This window comes from Anastrepha obliqua, chromosome 4 (assembly GCF_027943255.1).
Source record: "Anastrepha obliqua isolate idAnaObli1 chromosome 4, idAnaObli1_1.0, whole genome shotgun sequence".
In the NCBI taxonomy this organism is placed as follows: Eukaryota; Metazoa; Arthropoda; class Insecta; order Diptera; family Tephritidae; genus Anastrepha; species Anastrepha obliqua.
Genome location: NC_072895.1, coordinates 46,316,269 through 46,332,570, shown reverse-complemented (window position 1 = coordinate 46,332,570; position 16,302 = coordinate 46,316,269). Strand labels below are relative to the sequence as shown.

Here is a 16,302-nt window from a genome sequence, read left to right as displayed (position 1 = left end):
GCGCTTTGTTAAACTCGGCCAAAATCGCGTAAGCGGTTATAGCGCCAATTAAGAAGAAGAAGAAATATATTGACAATTGCAGAACTTGCTAATACTGTTAGCATTTCAACTGGAAGCAAAATAAGAAAATTTTTGAAAAAAATTATTTTTTTAAACCTCTATTTTTTGAAACGCATCTTTACATTAAAAAGGGGAAATTGTGGAAAACATTTCAGCCCCTTTCAATTAAAGTATTTATAATCGGTCCTCAATAAGATATTATTAAAATTGCCACTTTAATTTTTACAGTTTTTTTCCAGATGCGTTACACTGTGCGTCGTATCTATCCATTCAAGTGATTTTTGATAACTCCCATATGGAAGCGAATCAAGCAAGCTATTGAAATACATATGTATTACTGAAAGCAATCAAAAAACTTAGAAGTACCAACTAAAAGTACATAAATTGCAACTCTCCAATTTTATTTTCTTTTTTCATTTTACATATGAATTTACTTCTCAGCTCACAGTGTAGTGTTGACAGGAAGCAGAAGCAGTTCATTCAAACTTAATTTATAATAATCAAGATTCCTTTGTATCCAGGCATCGATTTTAGCAATTACCTCTGTAGATAACTCGTCTTTGTAGCCACCTGCCTCACCGCGCCGCACAAAGCTATTAGAACGAAACAATATTTAAATATATTTTAATAATGTTATAATAATTTTTAGTAATAATTTCGTGCGTTACCTGTGGTCCTCATATTTGGTCTGGAATCTAGCACGAGCTTGTTCCAACTCCCAGTGATGATTTAGTTTGGGATTATCTGCAAGCAATGTGAAAATAAATTTCTATTAAAAGAATGCTCACTGAAAGCAGTTTACTGTAATATTTTGACTAATCATCATTATTTCGTTTACAAACAAAATAATCGAAACAATAACCCACTTTTCATTTCGGCAAACGACAGATGATGCAGCATTTGTGTCATTTGCTCTTCTGTTATGTTTTTATTTAAAAACTGGCATATATCTTTAATGACTTTTCGTAAATCCTTTTTCATACACTCAAAACTAGTGTAGAACACCCAGGGTTCGTCACGCAATGCATAGAACTCAGTAACATGCTCGAAATCCACAGCTGGCACCGATTTATCTTCCTCGGAATGCTGCAGAGCAAGTTGCTCAAGCGTGGCCTCCATATTAAAACCGAGACTACGTGAATGATAATAACGAGAAACGATATAATCTTTCGGATTGCGATAAACATAAATCAACTACGAAAAGAAAAGTAAACTGAGTTATTTAAATAAGAAGAAAAAATGCAATTGAAGAAGAAAATTCTATACCTTCGGTTTTTTAGTCCACAATTGCTTAGGTAGAAGCGGTAGTGGCATGTGTGATTTTATAAGGCGTGGCGATTTCAGCGCTTCCGTTGGTGCGAGAGCGGTATCCAAGTCTTTGTGCATCATATAATTAAATCTATTAAAATGAAATATTTTATTCACATATTCATAGCAAAAACGATAAAATACAAGATAAGGCAGATTGAGGTGGTTAGAAGAGCGTAACTTTGCCAATAACGCAATAGTAATAGCGAATATTCGGAAACAAAAATGAAAAGTTAGGTTAGCTTAAGGCAAAAACGGAAGATAACGGGAAGGAAAAAGTTTTTTATAAAGAAGAAAATTCAAGCAAAAATTAATAGTTAGATTGGGTTGAGGTAAGAAAAGAAGATAACAGGAAGGAACAACTTTTTATAAGGTAAAAAATTCAAGCAAAAACTAAAAGCTATGTTAGGTTGAGGTAAAAAGTAAATTATGGGAATAACAAATAAATAAACGAGTTATTAAGGGGTTAGGTGGGTTTGAAAATTTCAAAAAATCGATTTATTTTTTTTTTGTCTTATTAAATAGTATAATATGTTTAAAATATTCTCCTAAAATTTCAAATTGATCCGAGTAAAATTCTACGAGATAGACCCTTCAGAAGTACCGCCCATCAGGCCATGTCAGTGCAGCGTTTCGTTTTTAAGCGCGTTTATCTCAAAACTCGATTTTTTAAGTCGGTGGACACGATTTCTCGAAAACTTATGAACCGATCTCTTTCAAATTTTGCACACTTCTTCAAAATAACATTATCTCGTGCTTGAACGAAGGAATTTTTTTTTTTCTATTCCAAGTAATTTTTCAAGGGCATGAAGGGTGCAAATTCTACTCAAAATAAGGGTTTTTTGTTTTCAACGCCGCCAAAAATGTAATTTTTGTTTTTTTTTTTCCTTCGTCCAAGCACGAGTTTGAAACATCTACTAACAGAAAATTTTTTGTTTTTGAATTTCAGATGAATCTGTCATGAGTTATCCTGACTACGCCGAGAGAACTTTTTTTTGAGGGGTCATAGGAGACGACGTGTCCACGCCTTAATTTTCAAAATTTTTCAATGAAAATTTCACAAACTACTTATAAAATATGTATCTTTTATGTGTTAAATTGATGGAATGAAATATTCTGTTGATTAAATAAAAAAAAATTCATAAAAATGTACCTATTTTGAGCTTTTGAAACCCACCTAACCCCTTAAGCAAATAGAAAGAAAAGAGTTGTTCGTAAATGAAGAAATAAAAAAAAAACGTAAAATGACATTTGCTCAACAGCTGATTCTCTAAAACCCACTGAGCGCAAAGTAGCAGTATCACAATAAACGTACTCTCTCATCCAAGAACGCAGAAGGTGTGGGCAATATTGCACCGTTAACCGGCTCTCAGCGAGTCAACTTATTGGCTGATGACACCGTGGTAATGACAGCGGTTTGATTACGAAAAAAGTGAGATTGGGTTGGTAGTGTACGGAAAAAATCAACACAAACTCCACTCACATTACCACGTCTGGGTACAAAAATAGTAGAAACAATATTGTGCCCCGCAGGGAGTGTTTGACGTCGCATTGGTGCAGTTGCATGGGAGAGCTCTAAAGATGAGAACAATAATGGAGAACAAAATTGCACAAGTGCGTCGGCACACACACAGCGAGTCTGTCGAATTTGCTGCAAGCAAAGTAGCGGTACCACGATCTCTTATTATTCTCTTCACCTTGAACTGTTTATGGTGCTCACACTCATCAACGCATCGTAGTCCCTTTCCGCTGCCCATAGGATACACAAAATTGAGCAAAACTTATCCCGTAGAAAACAACTGCGTTCTTTTAGTTACATAGTTAAAATTATTCAACATTGTTTTTAAGTTATTTTATTAAAAATTATAATTTTTCTAAGTTTATTTTGTAAATGATTTCGAACTGTACTGTTTGGCAAAATTGTGTGATGACAGAGCAATCAGCTGACACGATCCTACGAAACTATCCAATATCCTACGCTAAAATCTACGATACTACATAACGGAAGGGTGGTGAGAATTCAATTACATGTGGCTCTCATTAGTTTCATCGTGTCAGCTGACACGGGTCTGCGTTTACGTTGGTGACTGTGAGCACCATTAGACGAGTTTGTGAATACATGTGAAATGAACGGGCAAAATTGGACTCGCTCATTATTGTTTTTTTTTTATCTAAAAGCTGTAGTCTAAATTTGTAATCTATCAACCGTGATTCGTCATTCGATCATAATTTATCAAATTATGTATAATTTAGATAATTTGAACGAATAAATTTAAATGTCTTAAACATTTTTTTTACAAAAGAGACTAAAAAAAATTCCAAAACCATGTATAAAAAAAATTTAATTAGTAATTCCCGTACTCTCTCTTAAAAAAAAGATTTTTTAAATAATATTTCGGATTGTACTAAATTTAATTAACAACGAAAAACAGTGACACTAAATTTCATAAAAACAAATTCTGATTTAATTTCAATATTCCAGTTTATGAGGGGAAACTTGGTTTATCTATATATATGTATATATATAAATGAATGTTTGTCTGTATGTCATAGATGAACTCAAAAACTACTGTACCGATTATTATAAAAATTGGTATATATATATATGTATTTTTCCACGGAGAAGGTTTGTAGAATATGCTCATTGCTGCCACTCGCCACCATGTGGCGCTACAATGTAGCAACTTCTGCCCCGTTCAACCGATTGTCATAAAAAATAGTATGACCATGTATTTTTACACAGAGGAAACAAATATGACATCGAATACAGCTCGACCTCAGCAAATACGCACGCTATTTGCCATAATACATATTGACAACCTGCTTCCCATCTAATCCAAGCGGTCAGCCTTGCGCCACTTATCGCCAAGCTTGCCCGGAACTAAATCTTCTTGAGAACGTTGCACATTCTGACACTGCACATTGAAGACATATGTTTCACAATCGCTAACAAGGCACTGGTGCAACTGGGGATGCCTGCTTCAAACCGACTTGCAAACAACCGTTTCGATCGTGAATTTCAACGAGCAACACACTATGATTCTGACAAACTGGGGATATTCGTTAGAACAAATCTACCGCAGTTGATTCCAGAATAACGCATTGCGTTTGACAGAATTATGCGTGCAATCACAGAACAAAGCGCTGGACTGTTTTTCATAGATGTGCCCGGTGGTACAGGCAAGACTTTTCTTCTTTCACTAATTTTGGCAAGCATGCGATCACAAAATAATATTGCACTGGCTATTGCATCATCTGGAATTGCGGCAACTCTTTGTGGATGGTGGCCGAACAGCGCATTCAGCATTGAAATTGCCGTTGAATTTGCAAAACACTGAGGCACCAACATGCAACATCAGCAAAAACTCTGGAATGGGAAAAGTACTCCCAACGCGTCAAATTATCATATGGGACGAATGTACAATGTCTCACAAGAAATCATTGGAAGCGCTTGATCGTACACTGCGAGATTTGAGAGGAAACAGACGGATCTTCGGTGAGGCACTCATTTTATTGTCTGGTGATTTTCGACAAATACTGCCCATTATATCACGTTCAACACCCACTGATGAACTTAATGCATGTCTTAAATCATCAGTTGTATGGCGTCATTTACAGAAATTGGCTTTGAAAACTAACATGCGTGTACAACTACAACGGGATGCACCGGCTGGAAATTTTGCAAAGCAGTTATTGGATATTGAAAACGGGAGAATGGAAATTGATGAATCTACACAATGTATAACCCTGCCAGCAAATTTTTGTAAGATCACAGAAAGCATCAACGAATTGCTGCAAAAAGTTTTCCCAAACATTGCACAAAACTACAAAAACTATCAATGGCTCAGTACGTGTGCTATATTAGCAGCCAAAAACATCGATGTCAATACCATAAACTTCACCATTCAGCATGGAATACCCAGTGAAACGACAACATATAAGTCCATCGATACTGGTGGAGAATCAAGACGAGGTTGTCAACTATCCAACTGAATTTTTGAATTCGCTTGGTTTGTCAGGCATGCCGCCGCACATTCTTACATTGAAAATTGGCGTACCCATCATTCTTCTTCGAAACATAAATCCACCACGACTTTGCAACGGAACCAGACTCTCAGTCAAGAAAATTATGAACAATGTTATCGAGGCAACAATTTTGACTGGAAATTTCAAAGGTGAAGACGTACTGTTGCCACGTTTCCCAATGATCGCGACAGATATGCCATTCGGATTCAAACGTTTACAGTTCCCGGTGCAACTCGCTTTCGCAATGACTATTAACAAAGCACAAGGAAAATAGTTCCAAGTGTCTGGATTAAATGTGGAGAATCCATGCTTCTCACAGCTGGACAACTCTATGTGGCTTGCTCACGTGCCGGAAAACCTTCTGATTTATTCGCCTACGCACCAGATGGGAAAACAAGAAATATTGTGTATCCAACAGCACTTCAATAAACATCGAATTGAAACTAAACTTTCTAATGTCACAATTTTTTCGAAATAAACAATGGTTTAGAATGAATTGAATATTTGTGTACTAATTTTTCTTTAAAGTTATTTTTTTTTTTAATTTATTTTAGTTGTTGGCGTAGCAACGCGCGCCGGGTACAGTTAGTTAAATAAAGGGTGTTTTTTTAGAGGTTAGGTTTTCAAGATGAAATAAAACGTATATAATTTAATGTTATGGCCAAGAATTTAGCTTTATTATAAAGATAGGGGTTTGCCATTATGTTTTAAAAATGATTTCGGGCAAGTGGCCGCCGCGGCTGGCTCGAATAAATTCCAGCCGAGAGCCCCAATTTTCGACCACTTTTTGCAGCAATTGGGGCCGTATGTCAGCAATAACGCGCCGAATATTCTCTTCCAAGACGTCAATCGTCTCGGGCTTATCTGCGTAGACAAGCGACTTCACATAGCCCCACAAGAAATAGTCCAGCGGTGTTATATCGCACGATCTTGGAGGTCACGCCACAGGTCCACGGCGCGAGATAATGCGCTCACAAAAAGTTTCCTTCAATAAATCGATTGTTGCGTTGGCTGTATGGCATGTAGCGCCGTCTTGTTGGAACCACATCAACATCGTCCAATTCAGGCACGAAAAAGTTATTAATCATAGCTCTATAGCGCTCTCCATTGACTGTAACATTATGGCCGGCTTCATTTTTAAAGAAATATGGGCCAATGATTCCCTCTGCCCATAGAGCACACCAAACAGTGACTTGTTGAGGATGTAACGGCGTCTCAGCAATGGCTTGTGGATTATGTTCACTCCAAATGCGACAATTTTGCTTATTGACATACCCATTCAACCAAAAGTGAGCTTCATCGCTGAACAAAATTTTCTTGTGATGCGTCGCGCGAACCGAACCATTATTTTCGTAATAAATTTGCACGATTTGCAAACGTTGTTCAGGTGTAAGTGTATTCATTATGAAATGGCAAACTAAACTGAGCATAAATCAAGTGACAGCTGTCAAAAAGACCATCTACGAAAAAAGTAGTGCCAACTTGAAAACCTAACCTCTAAAAAAAACACCCTTTATAAATGAAACTATTTATGTTATTTTATCTTATGTAAATTTTTTTGTTATTTATGCTTGATTTTCTAAATAAAAAAGTGTGGTAAATAACACACAATGGTAAAAATACCAGCGCCTCTAATAATACAAATACCTGTGCGTTTGAAAGGTGAGATTTCGCAGATTTAAACAAACAAAAAATGTAAATGGGCAATTTTATAAAGCTACCAACATTTCAATGAGTGAAAATCATGGCTATACAGACTATATTTGTATATCTTCTTAAAGAAAGTAAAATTGTATTTAGTAGAGGCGCATAATTGTTTTAACAAAGTTCATTATGACAAAATAAATAAAAACGCTTTAAATGCCAATACAAGTATATATTTCTGTTTAATAAAAGTCGAGGTTATTCAAAAGAATTCATATGTTAGGGTTAGGTTACACTAATGTGGCTGCCAACCTCCATCAAGTGCAAAAGCACCTTTATTTATTTATATGTAAGAGTAATAGTTATAAATAACCAATGCAATAAAATTTAACAAGAACACTGGCTACTAAGCCCTTCGGCTCGAGATTTATACTTATAAGGCAAAGCACTTTCAATGCGTCTAAGAAACTATTGGATATATCGCGAAATTAGATCCGCTAGGCTTGAAATAAGACATTGTAAGAGTGAAAAGTATCGCGATAAAGGAGAGGGTAGCATAATTAAAGCATAGACGATTTTTTTAAGTTCTTAAGAAATCACTTGCTGTGATTGCTCATTCTAGTGGGCATTGTAAGAACTTTTTATGCCTGGCCAGATGGATATAAGTTAAAAATTTTTAAAACTATTTCACAATAGACGAGACCAAAGCGAAGCTCATATATAAAATTTATATATGTAAACATTTTGTAACGAACTATGAACACGCCAAGTGTGTATATGTAAATTGAGTTGGCCCAATTGCCAAACTGTACATCACACCATTCAACATAGGCGACATAGAGATAGAGAGATAGACGTACAGAGTAGGAAAGAAAAATTAATATTGATGATTTCACCTGCGTAACCAAGAGTGTAAAAAGCACACAAATTGCATAAAAAAAGCCTTCAGTTTTAATTATGTTAATATTAGAGCACTCAATCCCGAACCTCTTTTAAAAATCTGAAATTTCGGGGCATAGCATTCACGTCAACTTAACTAAAAACTTTTATTTTCGTGTTATCGCCTGTGTCTTATTGCAGTTTACTCGAAGTTATGCTGTACGCGAATTTGTTCATGTTTAGTTGAAAGTTGGTTATGTTTCAATAAAGAAATACATAAAAAAATAAAATTAAACAAATAAATAAATAACTAAAATACATGAAAAACGGTTGACTTTCGATAACAATTTAATTTAGTTCAAAAAAATAGTCTTGCTCTCTAATTAGACTAGCAAAATTTCCTGAATAGTTTTCAAAGTTGACTTTTCAAACGTTTCCATTAGTTTCTAACTGAGGAATATTCCTGATAAAAATTTGTTTTCCAAAGAGTACACGGGTCAATTTCCCTAAAATACCTTCGAATCGCGGATTGTAGATGGAGAGACCAGACGAAATGCAAAATCAGCAGAACGTTATGGCCCACCAACAACCTCAAACAATCGTCAATATTGTTAAACATGAAACGACGGGAGGCCTGGAGACTAACGGCAGTCATAACTGGCTTTTGGTCTATCGGAGAACAAGCAGCCAAAATGGGCATCCCTCACAATACATACTGTCACAGTTGTGCCCTGCCCTATAGAAGTACAGAATGTTATCCCTGGGCAAACCGCTGTTCGAGGGTGCCGAACAACTGTCTGGCTTAGATGTCAACATCCTAATAAAGTTCCTAAACCGCAAAGGCTGGATATAGTCTTGCCGTAAATGGCTGGTAAGCAAGTTGGTAACGAGAATGATGGCAACAAAATGGTGCGGAAGCGCTAGTTGGATTCTGGAAGTATCACCACTCAAACTAACCAACCAACACCGGTCGATTAATTGCATGTAATGGTGACATAAACTGGCCACCTAGATCATGCGAACTAACTGCAATAAATTACATTTCGCAGACTACATATGTATTTATCTTCTTATTTTTTATTTGATTTCTTATTTGATTTGATAGCCTCAATGCAAATTGATTAAATCTTGCTAAACACAGAGATTTAGGGGTATATTCTTTTAGGTTTGCATTCTTGAGTTCAGTTCAGAATATAGATTTTTATTCAGGCATACCTCAGCTTTTATAAAGAAAAGTGTACGTTGATTTCGAATGGAATCATACATAGGTCCCGGAAAACATAAATATTTATCGAGATTTCGGATGGTGTATTACTGTTTATGATTGAGGTAAATATTGATATATATTAGGTGCGCAACTAAGTTCTCGCGGTTTTTTTGATAAAAATACAACTTTATTCTGAAAAAATGGTTACAAACGAATCATTGAAAGTATTGCCCATCACTGGCTACTACTTTTTCCCATCTCTCTGGTAGATCTCGTATACCGTCACCGTAAAACTGTTCATCTTTTGAGGTGTATTCATATAAATGGAGCTGCTTATCAGCTAGACCATGTGCCATCGATCGGAAGAGGTGATAATCGGACGGCGCAATATCTGGAGCATATGGCGGGTGTGGTAGGATTTCCAATTTCAGTGTTTCCATTTCATGGTTTCGCTTGGTTTTACCATTTCATAATAAATAACACCAACTAGGTCCCACCAAATACATAACATAACCGTCGCCGAGGCGACGACGTAAAAGCATGACCGGGCAGTCCCCATGATTTTCTTTTCTTTAGATTGCTGTAATAAATCCATTTTTCATGACCCGTCACGATGCGATGAAGAAAACCCTTCCTTTTTTGCCGCTGGAGCAGTTGTTCACAGGCGAAAAAACGACGTTCAGCATCCCTTGGTTTTAACTCATAAGGAACCCAAGTCCCCTGTTTCTGAATCATTCCCAAAGCATGCAATCGCTTGGAAATGGATTGGCGGGTAACTCCTAACCTCCTCCTCCTTCACGGGGATAGTCGTCCACATTAAAATCTCGGCACGTTGTTGCACTAAAAGCAGAATTTCCATAAACTTTTTGTAGCTCTCGATGCGCTTCAGCCGCCGTTTTTTTCGAATGAACGTGGAAAATCAACACTTCCCGCAAATGACGATTATTCGGCACAAAATCAGACATTTTCACAAAACTTAGTTTTTCCTATTTATAGCACACTCTAGACTTCATAATCCGCATAAGCTGTTCAACTATGACCCAAATGTAACGTTCAAAAACGGTTTGAGATAGAAAATTAATAAAAATAATTTTGCGTGATCTTTTTCTGATTGGTTGTTTTGATTTTATTCAACGAGGCATAGCAACGGATGCCGGGTATTGTAATATTATGGTTATTAATAAAAAATTATTTTCTATGAAATTATTGTTTCTAATTCTTTGACATATATATCCTAAATCCCTCAAAACTACTCCTAGGCGAGCGGGGCCGCGGGTTAAAGCTAGTATACTAATAAATTATACAGAGCGTTTCTCCTTCCACAAAAATTATATTTTAATATCTTCTACATCTGTTTATCACTGCTTATGCTAAGGTATCAGAACTCGTAACCTTTGGATACGACTATAACTATTATTAATGGTTTATCTATACTAATATTATAAAGAGGAAAACTTTGTTTGTTTGTTTGTTTGTTTGTTTGTAACGAATAGGCTCAAAAACTACTGGACCGATTTTAAAAATTCTTTCACCATTCGAAAACTACATTATCCACGAGTAACATGGATTATATTTTATTTTGGAAAAAAATAGGGTTCCGTAAGATATTTGAATTTTTCGGACACAAACTGAAAAAAATCTTATATATAAAATAAAGTCAACTTTTTGTGTGTGTTCGCTAACCGGCCGTGTCTGCACCGAATTAAACCAAACTTACACACATTGTTAAGAAGATATTGAAGATGGTTTCCGTATAGTTTGGATACCTATTGGTGGATAGGGCTCGAGATATAGGTCAAAACGTGGACCCGGGTAACCTTCGGATGTGTATGTACAATATGGGTATTAAATTGAAGCTGTTGGTGAATGCTTTAGTACAGAGTATTTTTCATGTCGCTCCGTGACTGGGGTCTCAAGATATAGTTCAAAACGTTGACCCGGGTAACCTTTGGTTGTGTATGTACAATATGGATATCAAATGAAAGCTGTTGATAAGTGCTTTAATACGGGGTAATTTTCATACCTATTGATGACTAGGGTCTCGAAATATATGCCAAAACGTGCATCCGCCGTGTCTTTGTACCGAATTAAACCAAACTTACACACATTGTTAAGGAGGTATTGAAGATGGTTTCCGTATAGTTTGGATATCTATTGGTAGATAGGGTCTCGAGATATAGGTCAAAACGTGGACCCGGGTAACCTTCGGATGTATATGTACAATATGGGTATCAAATGGAAGCTGTTGGTGAATGCTTTATTTCAGAGTATTTCCATCCGCTCCGTGACTAGGGTCTCGAGATAGAGACCAAAACGTGGAGCCTAGAATGTGTTTGTACAATATGGATATCAAATTGAAGCTGTTGGTGAATGCCTTAGTACAGAGTATTTTTCATGCCGCTACGTGACTGGGGTCTCGAGATATAGGTCAAAACGTGGACCCGGGTAACCTTTGGTTGTTTATGTACAATATGGGTATCAAATGAAAGCTGTTGATAAGTGCTTTAATACGGGGTAATTTTCATACCTATTGATGACTAGGGTCTCGAAATATATTCCAAAACGTGGATCCGCTGTGTCTTTGCACCGAATTAAACCAAACTTACAACAAACAATGTGTCAATATTTCTTTCTGATTTGGATGCCATAAGGAAAAAACGTAAGTGCAACATGTAAAAATTGTTTGTGAATTTTTTTGGAGTGGATTTTGGAACAGTGAATAATTTCTTACGAAATTTGAGAATTTAATGTGAAATCCGAATGAAATTATGTGTCCGTGGAAAAAACAATTTTTTTCGTTTTTTTTGTTTTGAAAAATATAAATGGATAATGGTTAAAAAAGCTCCAATGCTTAATAAAACATATAATAGGACTATGAATAAGTTCGTGCGGTTTTTTTTCGAAATTTGAAACTTTATTGACGTAAAATGGTTACAAATTTAATATTCAAAGTATTGTCCATCGCTTACTACTACTTTTTCCCATCTTTCTGGCAATTCACGGATTCCCTTTGTGAAAAATTCGGTCGGTTTTGCCGCAATCCACGAATCGATCCATTTTTTGACTTCATCGTAATTACGGAAGTGCTGGTCAGCCAGGCCATGTTGCATCGATCGGAAGAGATAGTAATCGGATGGCGCAAGGTCTGGACTATACGGCGGGTGGGGTAGGACATCCCATTTGAGCGTTTCTAAGTATGTTTTGACCACGTGTGCAACATGTGGCCGGGCATTGTCATGTTGCAAAATAACTTTGTCGTGTCTATCGGCGTATTGCGGCCGTTTTTCTCGCAGTGCTCGGCTCAAACGCATCAATTGTCGTCGGTAGACATCCCCCGTAATCGTTTCATTCGGTTTCAGTAGCTCATAATACACAACACCCAGCTGGTCCCACCAGATACACAGCATAACCTTCAGGCCATGAATATTCTGCGCCGACGTCGATGTTGAAGCATGGCCAGGGTATCCATACGTTGCCCGACGTTTTGGATTGTCGTAATGGACCCACTTTTCATCGCCAGTCACAATTCGATGCAAAAAACCCTTTCTTTTGTGCCGTTGAAGCAGTTGTTCGCATGCCATAAAACGGCGTTCAACGTCTCTTGGCTTCAATTCATACGGCACCCAATGGCCTACCTTTCGGATCATTCCCATGGCTTTTAAACGTTTGGAAATGGTTGATTGATCAACTCCCAAAGTTTTTGCAACCTCTTCTTGCGTTTGAGCCGGATCTTGATCGAGCAATTCCTCCAATTCGGTATCCATGAACTTTGGCGGCGCACCCTCGCGTTCTTCGTCTTCCAAGCCAAAATCACCACTTTTAAAGCGTGCAAACCACTTCTGGCACGTTCGCTCAGCTAGAGCATGCTCACCATAAACTTCCACCAAGATACGATGACTTTCGGCTGCTTTTTTCTTCATATTAAAATAATGAAGAAGAATTCCCCGCAAAAACACATTATTTGGCACGAAATTCGACATTTTCAAGTGTGGTAAAAATATTGTTGTTTACGCTTCAAATAAAAAACTTATACTGACGTTTGTGCCTTACGACAGTAGCTCTCCAATGAATGTTTGGAAATGTGGATCGATGGAATAATAATCAAGTTACGCCATCTGTTGTAAAACCGCACGAACTTATTCATAGTCCTATTAAATTGAAACGAAAAATTCATGGATGATCAGGAAAAAAGACGATTTTTTATTCATATGCGTTGATTTGAAATTTAAAAACAATCTTCTTTTTTTCCTGATTTTCAATTTATATTTTATATTTACTCAAAAACAAATAGAAAAACAAAAAATATTGTTTATGTTGAATAAAGAATAAAGAAATAAATATATTAATATGAAAACCATATATTTTCTGTTCTAAACCATATCTATTCTATTTTAGTATGCCCAGCGAAGGGGGCCGGGTTTGCTAGTTATTAATATTCTACTAATATCGAAAAGTGGTAGGTATTTTGAAAAAGGGTGTGACACCCCCATACGAACAAAAGTTTTTATCTCTGGAACTGCTTATGCGAAGGTACTGGAATTCGGCACATCTGAATAACATTTTTTCACAGAATTTTCAAAAATCAACGAACCACGAAATTGGCACCACTTCAAACTTTCACAGATATTGTTTTAAAATGAAACATGTACACATTTAGATTCTTTCAGATTTCACTATTTTTATTCCAAACATGGGTCTTAACAATAATACTTGTATGTGAAAAATGACGTCATTTAAATGTCTAACATGAGCAAATCTGTAGTGTTTCTACTCTGGGATCGTTGTTGGCTTTCTCACATGTAGTAGACTTCACTTTTCAAAAAACCGCATGAAAATGAGTGGCGTTAGATCGCATGATCTAGGTGGCCATTTTATGTCACCATTACGTGAATCGTATCGACCGGGAAACTTAGATGGCAATACTGGAATTTTTTCACGTATTGTGTGACTTGGGGCTAATAAGTTTCAATAATTTTAACGCGTTGTTCTATCGTGGTTAAAATCGTGCATCTGTCTACTTGACAAATGTCAAAGATAACATAAAAAAGGTACTGCCAGGAATTATTCACTATTGACTTCTAGGTATCAGTTTTGAATTTCTTACTCAATTTTGTTTGTACTTAATTTTTTAATTCTACTTAAAATTTAATTTACATGGTACTTGTTATAGCACAGGCTTCATTTTCTATAAAAATCAATTAAAATTAAAAAAAAAAATAAAAAAATTAAAAAAATAAAAGGTATCCATACTTACATATAAGTTAAATTTTCATGAATTCATACTTATCAATTCCATACTTATAGCAAAAATGTATGTAATAGAAAAGGGGGCTTGACACCTTCTGCTATCATATTTTAGTATGTATAATGAAATATTTACTATCAAAATTCCATTCTATTTGGAATTATTGAAATTTGGAAGCTATTTGGAAAAAGAACCAGCTTAGTTCGTCTTTTGTACCAAAAGTGTCCCATCAAATTCTTGTATACCAGATTACTCATACATACATATACAATATTTGCCTGCCTGTTATTCGGTAGTGCTCAGATTCGAAACTTCGGGCATGATATACAAAATCATAGAAAAATTTTCTAATTGCGGCCACTCCCCGGCACGCAATGGCAAACCTCCGAGTGTATTTCTGCAATGAAAAGGCTTCTTTAAAAAACCATTTGCCGCTCGGAGTCGGCTCAAAAATGTGGGTCCCTGTATTTGTAGAACGACATCCAGACGTACACCACAAATACGAGAAGGAAATCGGTCAAACACCCAAAAAGGGCGTAAGCTCCAATTATTTTTAATTTTTTTATTTTTGTATTTAAATTTATATGCCTAAAATCTCTTATACAAATCTATTTGCCCTTCCCACATTTTTATGGAAAAATTCTATAAAAAAATTTCAAGCACGCTAATTTCTTAAACCTTAAACGAAACCTTTGATTAATTGAATTTCATAAAAATTTCATAAATCAATAAATAAATAAACTCCCCCACGTCTTACTTCAAAAACGGCGTTCTCACTTCCAAATGTTCGTTGCGTGCCGCCGCAAAGTCGAAATCGTTCAAAACCAACCAACACAGTTCTTGCATCCAAGTAGTGCCGCATTTTGGCAGCGTCACCAGCCAAACATCATCGTCTTTCACCTCCATATCGTGCACCTTGTCGACGAAAGCTTGACCAGTATGTTCGAATAGCTTACGCTTAGTCCAATCTTTTTTCAACAAATTAGTTGGATAACTTTTTGGTATCACCGGAATTTCTTTCATTTCGTATAAAGCCATTTCGCGAAAACCACCGATTAAATGAATTTATTCAAATAGTGAGAAACTATGTAATGTCTACTCTCTACAAAAGTTGAATTACTACTATTGCTATTTGTGCTTTATTATATGTAGAGCCTCTCACATGGCTTTGCACTTATGTACGAGTATACATATGTATAGGTGTGTGTATATGTAAGTGTACATAAAAGTGTGTTACTATTGTTATCAAATTTCGGGAATGTATGCGTAGATTGTGAATCACATATGCACTAGGGTTGATCAATTAAGCTATGAAAAAAGAGGTTGTCTGTAAAGTCAGTTTACTGACGATAGTTTAACGTGATAACGTCATAAGAAAATACTGATTGAATGGTTGCATTTTTCAAAAGAAAATTTAAATTTTATTTGTTTGATAGATATTTTGTATGGATATAGAGAATGAGTTAACATTAACATAACATAATATACTTTAACATAACATAACATAACATAACACAACATAACACAACATAACACAACATAACATAACATAACATAACATAACATAACATAACATAACATAACATAACATAACATAACATAACATAACATAACATAACATAACATAACATAACATAACATAACATAACATAACATAACATAACATAACATAACATAACATAACATAACATAACATAACATAACATAACATAACATAACATAACATAACATAACATAACATAACATAACATAACATAACATAACATAACATAACATAACATAACATAACATAACATAACATAACATAACATAACATAACATAACATAACATAACATAACATAACATAACATAACATAACATAACATAACATAACATAACATAACATAACATAACATAACATAACATAACATAACATAACATAACATAACATAA

General features: G+C 35.6%; 1 protein-coding gene across 1 annotated transcript; it reads right to left on the bottom strand.

The window, feature by feature from the left end:
* Positions 1–440: 440 nt before the first annotated feature.
* LOC129243652 (luciferin sulfotransferase-like) lies at positions 441–15,474 on the bottom strand. The gene is made up of 5 exons (XM_054880835.1): positions 15,127–15,474; positions 1,327–1,459; positions 927–1,254; positions 729–804; positions 441–653 (listed from the first exon to the last, which is right to left on the bottom strand). Exons 1-5 carry the CDS (start codon positions 15,405–15,407, stop codon positions 503–505), a joined length of 969 nt encoding a protein of 322 aa, XP_054736810.1. The 5' UTR covers positions 15,408–15,474; the 3' UTR covers positions 441–502.
* Positions 15,475–16,302: the final 828 nt, after the last annotated feature.

Bases quoted from the DNA above. Each gene is read 5' to 3' on its own strand.
- LOC129243652 (XM_054880835.1), bottom strand. From the start codon at position 15,407: ATGGCTTTATACGAAATGAAAGAAATTCCGGTGATACCAAAAAGTTAT. The intron at 1,460-15,126 runs GTAAGACGTGGG...TCATTTTAATAG, and splicing joins GTGAGAACGCCGTTTTTGAA to ATTTAATTATATGATGCACA. The intron at 1,255-1,326 runs GTATAGAATTTT...TTCTTTTCGTAG, and splicing joins TGTGGACTAAAAAACCGAAG to TTGATTTATGTTTATCGCAA.